The 13,719-nt window shown below is 37.0% G+C and overlaps 1 protein-coding gene across 1 annotated transcript; it reads left to right on the top strand.

Moving 5' to 3' along the window:
- Positions 1–9,076: 9,076 nt before the first annotated feature.
- Positions 9,077–12,586, top strand: LOC588669. Its single transcript, XM_795428.5, has 2 exons — positions 9,077–10,240; positions 11,317–12,586. Exons 1-2 carry the CDS (start codon positions 9,083–9,085, stop codon positions 12,028–12,030), a joined length of 1,872 nt encoding a protein of 623 aa, XP_800521.3. The 5' UTR covers positions 9,077–9,082; the 3' UTR covers positions 12,031–12,586.
- Positions 12,587–13,719: the final 1,133 nt, after the last annotated feature.

The raw sequence follows: 13,719 nt of genomic DNA, 5'->3' as shown, positions 1-13,719 counted from the left end.
TGAGACAGAGAACTGACCGAGTGAACGCACCGCTAGAGAAACTCTCATCTCCTTGAGAAAAAATCCTAAGAAAACCTAATTGCAGCACCCTGTTGTTTATCACTTGTCAACTAAATAAATTAAATATGACGGATTTTTTGTGTGTAAAGGCTTACCCAAACAAACTGAATTGTTTAATCAGGCCTAAAAAAAAGAAGAAGATGTTGTATTGCCCTTTGCGACCGACCTAATATTTTTGAAATCGACGGTCGGCCTTTTAAAAGTTTTTTTTTTTACCGTTTTTTAGAAAAAAAATATATTTAAAGCATTCAAAACTGGAAAATATTAGCCCAAAGAAGGAGTTAAAAAAGAAACGATTTCCGACCGACCGACCCACGTTTTGGCACCTAAAGTGCAATACAACATCTATTATTTTAGGCCTCATAGACCTACTACTAATCAATTGTTTAGTTATCCATTTTTTATTCTTGAGAGCGCGTGGCCGGGCACATAACTTGTTTTCACTATGTTTTTGGTCAATATTTAAATCAATACTGGGAACTGAATTAGACTTAATCGTTCCGGCCTTGCGTCTACTGTCTGTAGGTTTATGGATTTTATCGAGTTCATGTTCACCGTCTCCTGCCCAGTTAGACCCAAGCAGATTAATCGTTATCATAAAGTGTAAGACAGAAATAACGGCAGATATTGACCATGGCAACGACAACAAACACATCAAAGACGCGTATATTATGTTTATTGTTTCTGTAGGAAACTTCCTAATAAATAGGAAACACTGATATAAACAAACATTTCATGTATAACCAGCATACAGTAAGCAATGATGATTGTCTTTTTCATGACTAAATTAAACATTTATCGTGCTTGTATCTTCTTGATTCTGCATTTTAGCAGAACCACATGAAGAATAAGGATGAATAGAAAAGACAGAAAAGTAAAGAAAGTAGGAAAATATGAAGGGATGTGTAGGTTGTGGAGGAGGGGGAGGAGAAAAGAAGAGGAAGATTAAGAAAAGAACAGAGAAATCGGGATGAAAAAGAAGAACAAGAAGAAGTGAGATATAAGAGACAAAAAGGGAGAAGGAGGTTGATGAAGCGAAAGAAAGTGTGAAAAAGAGAGACATAAAGAAGGAAGAAAAAAGGGATGCCTTTGGGATTAATACCTTTTTATTCAGCCTATTATGATTGTCATTTTATAGTGATTTGATAGAGGTATTTCTAGCAATTACCTTCTCTGCGAGGCTGTCGCCCGCATCTTCCCTTCAGATCTATGTTCGTAAAGTCCAAGAAGAAAATGGAAGTCTGTGGATTCGACCCATTGCATGATTGTCATGAACATTGCTACATGTATTATCAAAGTTTCACCACCCCCCCCCCCCCCCTCTCCCCAAATCGTAGACCTTTCACGATTAAAAAAACGAGACTAGATCGACGTCGAGCAAGGTAATTAGACCACCAAAATAGACAACACCGCGACACCGAAAAAACTGAATACAAAGTACAGTCAGTCAATATTCTTGCCCGGATCATCTGTTCGTAAAATTAGTAGACACACATACGTTGATAATCAACAGTTTACAGCTTTCATGAGCAGCCAAATTCAATGTAAAGCAAATGCAAAGAAAAAGATTTCTAACTTTCGATTTTTCTCTTCGCTACATGGGTGAGCCTACAATTAGAAGGACATTGTCATTAATTCCTTGCCTAACCCAAAGTTATTATTGCTTTTCGATAACAATAAGCACGATTGACTTGACGGAACATGCCAAATGTATTATTGATTTCATGTCAGTTTAATCCTATCAACGAAAGAAATGCAAGCTCTTAATTGGAACAAAGGATTTACAAGATTAAAAGATCGAACATTAAGAATTTAACTTTGCCCACAGTAAAACATTAAATACATACCTCATCATGGTGAAATAATCATTGGAATAACAGTAAGATAGAAGTTAACATATTTTATTCTGAAAAGATAAGTGCAAATTTCAAAGGACAAACAGAAATTGCGTTCGTCGATATTTACAAGAAACTTACAAAATGTTAATACAATAAATATCCAGATGAGAGATCAAATATAATGGGATTAAACATGCGGAGTGTGAAAAGAGGACAGATTATGGAGGGTGCTATCGAAAGGAGCGAGAGATGGGGCGTCGACATTTCCACTTGAGATATATAACAAAGTTTTACGAGGATATTAAAAGGCAAATGGTACTGAGATATAAGCAGGATGACCAGGGCACCGTATATCAAAGGTTTGCGATCTTGTAGATTTGCAATAACTATTTTAATCCGTTGATATAGTCAGCCTTGCTAACAAATTATGCGCATGCAAGGTTTATCTTCATTGGCCCGGGATTGGCCATTGACATTTTGCTTTGCAATTTATTGCAAAAATTAGGGTTGCGGGGCTCTGGTCTTATAAAGTACAGGAAAATGGTTATTGATAATTTGATATATTTAGCTACGAACTGAATAATAACTGAAAATATACCGTGTGAGTCAAAGAAAAGTTTACACCTAGAAAATTGCTAATAATTTTAAAAATCATCTATGAACAGTTAAGTATTATACATCTTATGAAAGAGTGTTTTATCTCAAATCAGTTGGTATCATTTTTGTTTGGTATGTGTTCACGCTTGGATGAACATGAGGCATCGTTTACGAGAGTGCAAAAATCGACTTGCGCCAAAGTGATCCCTACAGTTGGGATTAGCGAGAGTGAGAGTGAGAGAATGAATTGAATGTATCAAATGAAATGCATTGGATATGCTTTTTGCAGAAGCAAATTCACACACGCACAAATGTACGTTGATATTTGATATTCGATATTTGATATGTGTGGCATGATTAAATTTGTTAGGGATGTTATTTGGATCTGCAAAGACCGAATTAATACCCAAATCCCAATTGTTTTATTTAAACGTCACACAAGCAACTTTGGCGCAAATCAATTTTTGCACTCTAGCAAACAATGCCTCGTGTTCATCCAAGCGTGAACACATACCACACAAAAATGATACCAAATGATTTGGGATAAAACACTCTTTCATAAGATGTATAATCATTAATTGTTCAAAAATGATTTTTAAAATAATTAGCAATTTTCTAGGTGTAAACTTTTTTTTTACTCACACGTAGTGATAAACATGTTTCCAAGAGTCTGCATGCACGCTCAGCCTTATTTAAACAGCATAAAACGACATTGACCAATTACGTTTAAGACGTTATCAGGAAATCGTATTTTCAATTTAATATGCGTTTTTGTGCTGTTACATAAAGTGACAAGATAGTGCCATTAAGGAGAACGAAAAGAAAAAGAAAAGAAAAATCTTAATGTACATAAACTTGCTTATTGAGGCGATTGAAAGTAAACTGCTCGCCACACAATAATAGTAATATACAAAGTCATTTTAAAATGTGTTCTTGACATAATACACACCTGCTCGAAGATTATATTTTCTAAAGCAGGATAATAAACAACATCCCGCACTGAAATATGATAATAATGATTACTGGGAAACTAGGTCAGATTGCACCACATAGTAATTAAGCGAATAAAAAGAGAATCAATTGACATCAGACGCGTACGCAGGGGGGGGGGGGGGTTGAACCTCCCCTTTGGTATTGTTTATGTGTTTATTTTGGAAGAAACCCCGCCCCCCCCCTTTTTTTTTCAAAAAAATGATATCAATGGCTGACCTAAAAAAGTTGACGGAGCAAAATGTCAAATTTTCAAATTTCGAGACCCCCTCCCCCCAAAAAAGGGTCCTCTTACCCCCCCCCCCCCTCCCCCGCTTATTCAGCGGATGGCTGAGTCGTTGCGATCTTTCGGGGACCGAACAAAAAAAAAGTGCCCTCTTACCCCTCCGCTTATTCAGCGGCTGGCTGAGTCGTTGCGAAATTTTCGGCCCGATTTAAAAATGTTAAAACCCCCCTCCCCTTGAAAAAAAATCCTGCGTACGCGCCTGATTGACATGCACCCCCATCAAACATCAGGGGCGTCGCTATAAGAAGATGTTTGGGAGTAACATCTTCCGGGTATCTTCCCCAATTTAAAATGTTATGTCGGGAAGTCGCACGTTTGGGCTAACTAAAGTCTGTCCCACATTCATTGTCGTTTCTTTGCGAAATCGATTGATAGCGTGCCTTGGAAAAAAAAGTTGGAATGTTATATCACTATGCACAGAATAGACGTGTTATTTGACCACTCGACCTTCCCCGATTCCTTTTGTTTCTTTGTGACATAATTTTAGTTTTTAATCCCCTGTTAATCCCATCTTAACGAAGCAACTGAGCTTTTCAAGAGGAGCATGTCTTATGAATAGAGAAAGAAAACGACCCTAATTGACATTTTTATTCAATCAATATAGCAAGGCGAATCGCTTAAAATAGAGTCTTAATCACTCATAACAGCAGCTCAAGTCGATATCACCGTCCCATTCACTTCCTGTACAGTGAACTTGGACACTGCATGGTGGCATCAAGGGTCGCCTCTCCCCCCCCCCCTTTTTTTTTCTTTCCGAAATAATTTGTGTTGTTGTTGGTTGCAACCGACTGCCGTTGAATGCGCCGTTTTGGATGACTATCAAAAGCAACACATTTCAAACGAGTATTTTTTCTCGTTTCAAAGAGCAGGGTGACATCATTCAGTTATCTGTTCTGGCCGGATCAAGAAAGAACTCGCTCTCCAAGAATTTGTATCACCCTCCAAGAATTGGTCCCACCCTCCACTATTTGCTCTCACCCTTTAGACATCCCCTTCAACTTTAAATTCCTTGTGTCCCCACTGCTAGCGTGCTAGTCATGACAATGAACAAGATCTCGTCCATTTAACTCTATTCAATCCAAAATTGAACTGACAACACAAACGACAGTTGCAGGGGCTTAATTCCGTTGACAATTGCGCGACAATTGTTTGGCCATGTCAATATTTGATTGAAAAATATAACGAATGTATTATTAAAGATTGTAATAAAGTAATAAATAATATGAAAACTGTCACTAGGTAACGACCGATTACAACAGGAGCATGGCACAGAACAGAGCCACATAGTGACTCTACACTGAATATAGGAGATAGGGGGGGGGGGGCTTTTAAAACACGTTAATGCGGTAGTGTGAGTTGTGACTATTTGGTTAAATACTGCACGACTTCTCAGGTCAAATCTTGTCGCCTTTTTTATCACGACTGGTACTCACGCGACACTTATGTCGATACATTTTGTCTATAATAGAGGGGCGTGCGGAATTCGTTTTAGTATCAAATCCTCCTATATTAAAGGGAAAGTCCACCCTGAAATTAAGTTAGTTTTAATAGGAGTAGAAAAATGAGAGAAACAAGTCAGTGAAAGTTTGAGCAAATTCCGATTAAAAATAAGGAAGTTAGGATTTTTGAAGTTGTGATCAATCAAACACAAATTGGCAACTCTATGACGTATCATGCGAGCTCAACTTCCATTTGCTCAGTACTAAAAAAATCTAAAATTTTCATTTTCCCTCAAGAAAAATTTCAACCATACATGCACCCTAAATATAATAATTGCAAATATGTTTCTATACTCCCCCTGCAAGGAACAAATATATATTCCGTCATCAATAACGAAGAAAACATGATTTTATGGAATATTATGCACAAAGCAAATGAAGGAGAGCTCGTATGACAAGTCACAGAGTTGCCAATTTGTATTTGATTGATCACAACTTCAATAATTCATAACTTTCTTATTTTCATTCAGAATTTGCTCAAACTTTCACTCACCTGATTTTCTTATTATTCTGCCTCTATCGAAACAAACTTATTTTTGGGGTGGACTTTCCCTTTAACTGAGGTGATCAACAAAACAATGTCCTTGCGTATATCATTGTTCCTCCTGTAAGATTTGCACTTATACTAATCTTGCAAAATTTGTTTTATATTTTTGAGCTCATTCATCTAGCTTTTCCAGTCATGACCGGTTACTATGGTGATCTCCCTTAACATAAACAATCGCACACTGCTCAAGTTCACACACAGTATGGTATAAATAATAGAAGATGTAAAGAAGCTGTGAAAGAGCTTAGCTTTGTTAACATCAACGTTCAAACTAAACAAAAGAGGGCGATGTTATAATAGTTTACCTACCACCCCCCCCCCTCCATTTTATATAAACGCATCATATTTGCACCATATTTGTATATCAAGGGGCAAGACTTTATTTTCATCTGTTAACACATTCATTCCCCGAATGTACGTTACTTTGAATGGTAATGTCGTTCACGGAATCTTATTGTATTGTTTTCATTGAGCAGCACGTGATTGACTGGTGCCATTATTTTGGTGCGATACGTATTACCAGCAAGTCCCTCGGATAAGTCTTAAAGCCGATACCCTAGATGCTTTACCTGCAAATTTTCGTCATAATAATTATTCAGGTAAATCAACATCGTCATCATCACCATCATCATCATTATCGATTTAATGAATGACGGGTTCTATTGCATGTAGGTTCTATACCATAATCCCTTCTCGTGATTACAGGACTGTGTCTAGGAAGATTCGACTATTCTTTGAAATGCCTCTTTAAGTGATAATCCCCGATTAATTTAGAGAAAGTGTTTATTGATCTCGTTGTGCTCGAATCCATTCATACCTCTGTCAGTTTGGGCGTCCATTGTATGTCACACGTGTCGCTGGTCACAAACGCGTTTTATAAGATGGATTTCAGCATTGCTTCCCTCGTCGTCTTGACATATTATATCATTTCTTTAAATTATTCTTGTCATATTCATGGGTTTTATTGTCTTCTAGACTGTCCTGTTTATTGATGCATTGTACGGTCTTTATACAGGACAGTCTCCTCAGTACATTACACAAAAAGTATTTGCAAAATAGCTCTTTATTAAACAATCTAATTAGAATTCAATCTAAAACAAGGAAATAGTACAATACATTAAACAAAAACAAGAATAAAACTATGGATTGATAATGGAAACAAGTATGAGACTTCTGATCAAATTAGCTAAAAATGTACTTGTTAAATAATGATCAAATACCACAAAAGGTCAGTATAGTTATTGATCCGTTTCCCGTTCCCTACTCCCTTCCCCATTAAAGGGGGTACCTCACTGAGCGGGGATTGCTTACGAACGTCGCGAATTTGGATTCGCCAACTATTCTGACGAATGTAGGCGAAAATCAGGGTTCGCCTCTGCGACATTTAGCGACTTTTAGCGATGTTTATAGCGACAATTGGCAACACTTTGAGTAAGTGTTTGCAAAAGTGTTTGCAAAAGGTAGTTGGCGACTACTAGCGACTGTAAGCAAATGTTAGCGACAATTTTTTGCAAATATTAGCAGCTATTTGCCAATCCTATGCCACGATTCGGGACCTTTTGCTAACTCCTGGTACTGAATGGGTCAATTTTATATAGGAACAATATGGAAACGTGGTCGATGGCATAATCGAATAAAAAAGAACTTCAGCGTCACCGTCTTACAGCCGTTAGCAAAGGATTACGACTGTCTTGCAAACGCTTGCAACTGTTTGTGGAAAAATAAATTCGCAAAGAAATTTTGAACAAGTTCAAAATCTGCGACGAGAAAAGTTGTTTGCGACAATGAAAAGTATTTGCAAACTTTCTTGCAACTTTTACGAACCTTTTGCAACCTTTTTCGAAACCTGGCGAAACCCTAAATTCGATTTTTCTTTGCGTATAATATGACCTATATTTATTTTCCGCATTTGCCAAACAGTCACGTCGTAAGCCTTTCCAACGGTTGTAAGACGGTGTCGCTGAAGTTTTTTTGTTGATTCGCCAATGCTAGCGACCAAGTTACCATATGGTTCCTATATAAAATCGACCCATTGAGTACCAGGACTTAGCAAAAGATCCCAAATATTAACAAATAGTGCCAAAGGATTGGAAAATAGTTGCTAATATTTGCAAAAACTGTCGCTGACATTTGCTTACAGTTGCTATTAGTCGCTAACTGACTTTCGCAAACACTTTCGCAAACATTTGCTCAAAATGTTGCTAATTGTCGCTAAACATCGCTAAAGTCGATAATTGTCGCAGAGGCTTATTGAATATAGAGATAAATGGATCACATGCACCTATTCGTCAATGTCCTTTACAACCTTTACCTAAACACTATTTTATGAGGTCCCATTGCAACCGAGCAGAAAATAGTTTGTGGGGAAAAAAAAATCTTATTTCTGTGAAATATATAGGCAGTTTGATAACACACTCTTTTTTTACTATATGAACTTTTTAAACTACAATTTTCATCATTTATAAATTGTTTGAGGAGTGGACAGTTTCCTATTGCTCCTCCCCTCTTTAAAGTGACTTGGTAACATTGTTGAAGGTTGATGAAAAAATTGCTTAATTATATTCCTTTTACTGTATTAACCCTCTGACATGCAAAAAATCCTGAAAAAATTCTCAAACCACGAAGATATCTATGGTTTTTTTTTTGAAGGAGTCGATGTTTGACACCCTCTAACAGTGATTAACAGTAAATTCTTCCAACCATTTTTCCATGAAAAAAATGACATAAAACAGACTATAAAAAAATCTGTCAACACTTAAATGTCTGGAATGGAATGTAGAGCCATTTTATTGCTCTGTGACGATTTCCATTCACCTAAAATGTAATTATATTGTAATAATATAGTTGGGAGAATTAAGGAATCGATCAGATCAGTTTTTCTCAATGTATACCATGTATAATGGTCTGTTTTCACTTAAATTTTCAGAGTATCTTTAAGTGTACATCTAGCATTGAAGTCACTACCTTAGCACCACTATCTCTCATCTGAACAATGTTACCAAGTCCCTTTAAGATAAGCTCGTGTGTTCAGGAGAGTAAACTTAAATATTGAGAGATTCGGTGCAATAATGGGATTTTATTATGGAAATTTTACTAGATCTGTATTGAACTTGTGGTTTGTCGCAAAACATTTTAATTGATTCGTCCTCAAACAACGAAATGCGGTTCTAAGTTGTTCTAGGCACCAGGCCCAAAGTCGATGAAGAGACCCAATTATATACGCCTGAGTGGACAGGGATACAGGGAAAATTTGGAAGAGATTGACATGCTCATTTCAATTCTGAATCTTGTGGAGTTAACACATAAAAATAATCTACTCGTGTCATCTTCAGTCTACATCAAGTTTACTGACAGATCGGACACAATGAGAATCGTAGAGAACAAGGAACTACCTATCTTTGCAGCAGGTATCAGAAGTGATGACGGTACTCTTTCTAAACGGAATGAATCTGGGGAGCATACTCTTGTGAAACCTACGGGCGTGAATCCGGCAGTGGTGCCTGAAATTTCTTTAAGCTTGTTTGCCAGTCCCGAAGCGCAGAAGGCCCTCAGGTTCGTCAACGGCGAAGATATTGAAGAACAAAATAATAATGACGGTTACAGCAGCAAAAGCGAAGTCGATGATGGGAGAGACGCTGAAAATTTAGAAGAGGGTGAGGAGGGAATAAAGAGCAGGTACAGATGGACGGTGGTTGCACGAACTGTTGCTGCTTGCCCTCCAGCACGCGCAAGAATGGGAAGAAGAGCGAGTCTAGCTCCAGATCATAGATGTTTGACTCCTGCACCACCAAAGTTTGACCGACCACGAAGAACGTCTCTGTCTCCAAACCGCTATCCACTGCTTCCAAGTAGGTCCATCTCCCCTGTTCCTTTAGCAAACAGTGAAAAGACGTCTTCAAATTCCAATTTAGAAGTGACGAACACATCATCACCACAGGAACTCAAAACTAATTCACAGACCTCATCATCTGGGCCTGAAATTGATGTTACAGGTGGAAACCCTGCGATCGCTCGTGCCCTATCTCGACGTCGCTTCTCTTTGCCAATAACACCTAGTTCTCAACTTACCGTTCCTCATCCCCCATCGCCATCTCCACAGAGGAGCTCTCCAGTTAAGTCTACTGATTCATCTTCACCAAGTAAAGTAAACAAGAGAACATCAGTGACCAGCACTCTACAAGCCAATCGACACAAGCTCGAAGTTTTGATGAGGGAGAGATCGAAAGCCATCGCCAACTTGAAGATCGGTGGAAGCAGAGAGAGTATCTCGTCGCCATCATCAGTGAAGTCGATGCAAAACAGTCCGAGGATGTCGCCTGCACCTATCAGAGCCAATCATAGTCTAGCTCGACCATCGTTATCCAGGAGATCATCGATTACCTCTGAAACTGAATCAGATGCTTCGCAACCAGACACGTTCGAGGTAATTAAGAACAGGTCATAGATTTTAGAGACTTCTTGACATAAACAGAGTTTTGTTTTTCCATGTATTTTATGTACAAATATTGATTTAATTCATTTGATAGTATTTTTCACTGATCTTGGCGCACCGATACGACAGACCCATATTATAATGACCTAACAAAATAGCATATTGCTATTCATCTTTCGTTCTGACGAATTACCAGATATTCAAACATAATTAACTTGTATTTAAATTGAAACAGAAAAAGAAGTTACATTTCTGTCTAAGTGGAAATTCACCGATGAAGGAAGATATTTCTCATTTGTTTACTAAATAAAGATTAATACTTCTAAATCTTACGCTGATAATTGTATTACTTACTTGCATTTCCAAAACTATTCAGTTATTATAAATGAATAAATAACTGCAGAAAAAGATAAATAAGTAAATGAATAAATGCCTACATTATTTTGTTTATTCATTCTTTATCTATCTATCAATTTATTTGTTCATATATTTTTTTTATTTATTCTATCGTTCATTTATTTATTCAATAAATTTAGATATATTCATACAAATATCAAATGTACCGTGTATAAGGAAACCATGCTAAAATCATCGAAACGTAAATTTATGATACTTCTGTGTATCAAAGTAAGAACAAATCAAATTTCCATTGTATGCAGCGGCACCGCCACCACTAAAACCAGCAACAAATATATCATGGAAATTATAGAGCAAAAATAATCTTCATGTCATAATAAAGTCAATGAATTACATGACACAATACAAAGCTAAGAAGCATGAACATCTGCAAATAGAGGCTGCTGGAGATATGCACCTTTAATAAGGATTCCAATTTCAGTGATTTTCTTTAACCGTTATTTCATTTCCCCTTTACCTCTCAAAACCAACCGACAGAAACTGTTAAATGTCCTTTTATATGCCATTCTTTAATATTCGACAACAGATTAACTGGACCATTGCGTTGATAATGCAAATCTCACGAGACCAGAAGATACATGTCGAAGGTGCATGTATTGATGCAAACTGAAAACAGTCTTTTCTTTTTGTTCTGATTTCTCTTAATCCAGACAATAAGTTTGTTAGACGGTGGTGATGCAGCCCGCTTGGATGCAATGGTGGTAGGAGATGTTATCGACGTGGGATCGTCGCCACCTCCTGACGTCATGTCAAGGAAGAGTGATTCTACTTCTTCTCCGAGACATCTGGCAGCATCTCCTCTTTGTCTGGTTGGTGGACGTCCTGTCTTTAAGCGGCGCGGCTCATGCTCATTGGATTCGGGTATTTCACTCTCTGATACAGCCTCCGCCACATCCGAGCAGGAGTCAACGTCATCGACCACCAACCAAACTGACGATGAGTTACCTGCAATGTCAAGATTGCGGATTCGGAGGGGCACTATTTGCATGGGGTCGTTGAGTGCGCTGGTAGCCCTGGCACCGGGACAAGGCAATATGCGGTCCTCCCCAATCTTGAACCAGCGTTCAAATGGTGACATCCAAGAGGAAGTAGAAGAAGAACTCCAGGAAAGAATCATGCAAAGGAAGAGTCAGCTTTTGATACAAGCAGCACCAGGAAGCAATAATATTACATCAGCTGTGTCGAGACTTGAAGCCCGGGCAAACTCAAAGACAACTAACGGCAGATTGAAGAAAATCATGGGCAATCTTACGATGGAAAGAACAACATCCGAACTGCTAACCATGAAGGCAGCGATGAATGCCGCAGCAACAAGAAGGGACTTTGGTGGTATTCAAAAATCCAAATCATTGGACTGTAACTGAACTCATTGAAGAATAAAATCATATGCATTTTATATTTAAACATTGATAACTAGATCAACGTGGCATATATTAATCTACATGTTCATTTCTTATACATTTAATTATTCTTATTTATATTCGACGATGAGTTGCACTTTTTGTCAGCAATTTGATCAAACTCATATATATTTAAAAAAACTACACGAACAGACTTGTGACCATTTAATGGTTCTTATAAAATTGTTTAATTATTTTTAATCACAAACTTGTCATTAGAAGCTTTCGATTATAGATATTGATTTTATTGATGAGTTAGCGTGTGTTAGACGGAGGCCTCTAGAGTAAGGTTATGAATATTGTCCGCAGTAACATGAAGTTATACTAGAAGAGATCATTATATTGTTTCCAAATATGTAAAATAGACTCAATCGTTACCTTGACGTGCATAGTACATTATTCACCTCCTGTTGATGACTTATGATACACAAGAAAATCATCTAAAATAAGCACAGTGTATTACAAAAATGAGTATGATGATAACGACCTTTTTAATCCAATAAAAAACATCCCTCACCTACATCAAACGCTTACCTTCATTTATTCCATCCCTCTCCTCTTCGTCTCTCTCTGTCTCCCTGTCTCTGTCTTTTTTTCTCTTTCTCTCACTTCCCCACTCTTTATCTCTCTCTCTCTCTCTCTCTTTACCCCCCCCCCTCTCTCTCTCTCTCTCTATTGCTCTCCCTCTGCCCCTGGATCTTTATCGCTGTCTTTCTATCTGTTTAACTATCTACCCCTCTCTCTCTCTATCAATATATATATATATATATATATATATATATATATATATATATATATATATATATCTTTCTATCTATCTATATCTATCTACTTATCTATTTATTTATAAAATGTCTATCAATCTATCTCTGTATGAATTTACTTTTGTATTTATCTCTTGATTTCTCTTATTTGTTTTTAATTCACAATTCCAATCGTTTTCAAAATCAGAAAATGTAGTTGCCTCGCCACCACTACCACCAAGATAAGGAAATCTTTTATGTAAGCGTGCGTTCACTGAACGTAGCCTTATATTGGGATCGATTGAGGGGTAGCCCATCCTAACTGAATCATCATTTTTTACATACTTTTTCATGAGTTTTATGAACTTAGTTAGTTTTCTTTATTGATTTGGAATTGGATACAAAAACTTACCGTGGAAGTCGTTTGTTTTGAATTGATATACACACTGCAGTAATTTTTTAAATTTGGGATGACAATTTCTCTGTTTATGCTTATGAAAGTGCAAACGTTTTTACTTTCTTCAGGATATATGATGTAAAGACTTGAAATCATTTTTATTATATATTTGAATAAAAATTTATCGAGTGAACTATCATCCTTCATTCTTATCATTATTTATTCATCGTTTCCCTCTCGTGTTCTCACCCTCATGAAGTCTTTAAATCATGGTAGATTATGTTTACAAAGAAATGTTCCCTCAACTCATCTTGAATCTCATTCTCGGATATAGAGTATCAAATAAACTTTACTATCATTAAATTTCATGCGAAGGATGTTTGAGCACGTCAATTAAAAAATTACCCCTCTAAAAACAATGTATATAATCACGAGATAAATGGAAATAGAGAACTAGAGAGAGTGATTGAGAGAGCGAATTGCAAAATGATATCATAACATAACAAGATATCT

Source organism: Strongylocentrotus purpuratus, unplaced genomic scaffold, assembly GCF_000002235.5.
Source record: "Strongylocentrotus purpuratus isolate Spur 01 unplaced genomic scaffold, Spur_5.0 spur5_scaffold_5, whole genome shotgun sequence".
NCBI lineage: Eukaryota > Metazoa > Echinodermata > Echinoidea > Camarodonta > Strongylocentrotidae > Strongylocentrotus > Strongylocentrotus purpuratus.
The sequence above is the reverse complement of the archived record's forward strand: the minus strand, read 5'-3'. Positions and strand labels throughout refer to the sequence as shown.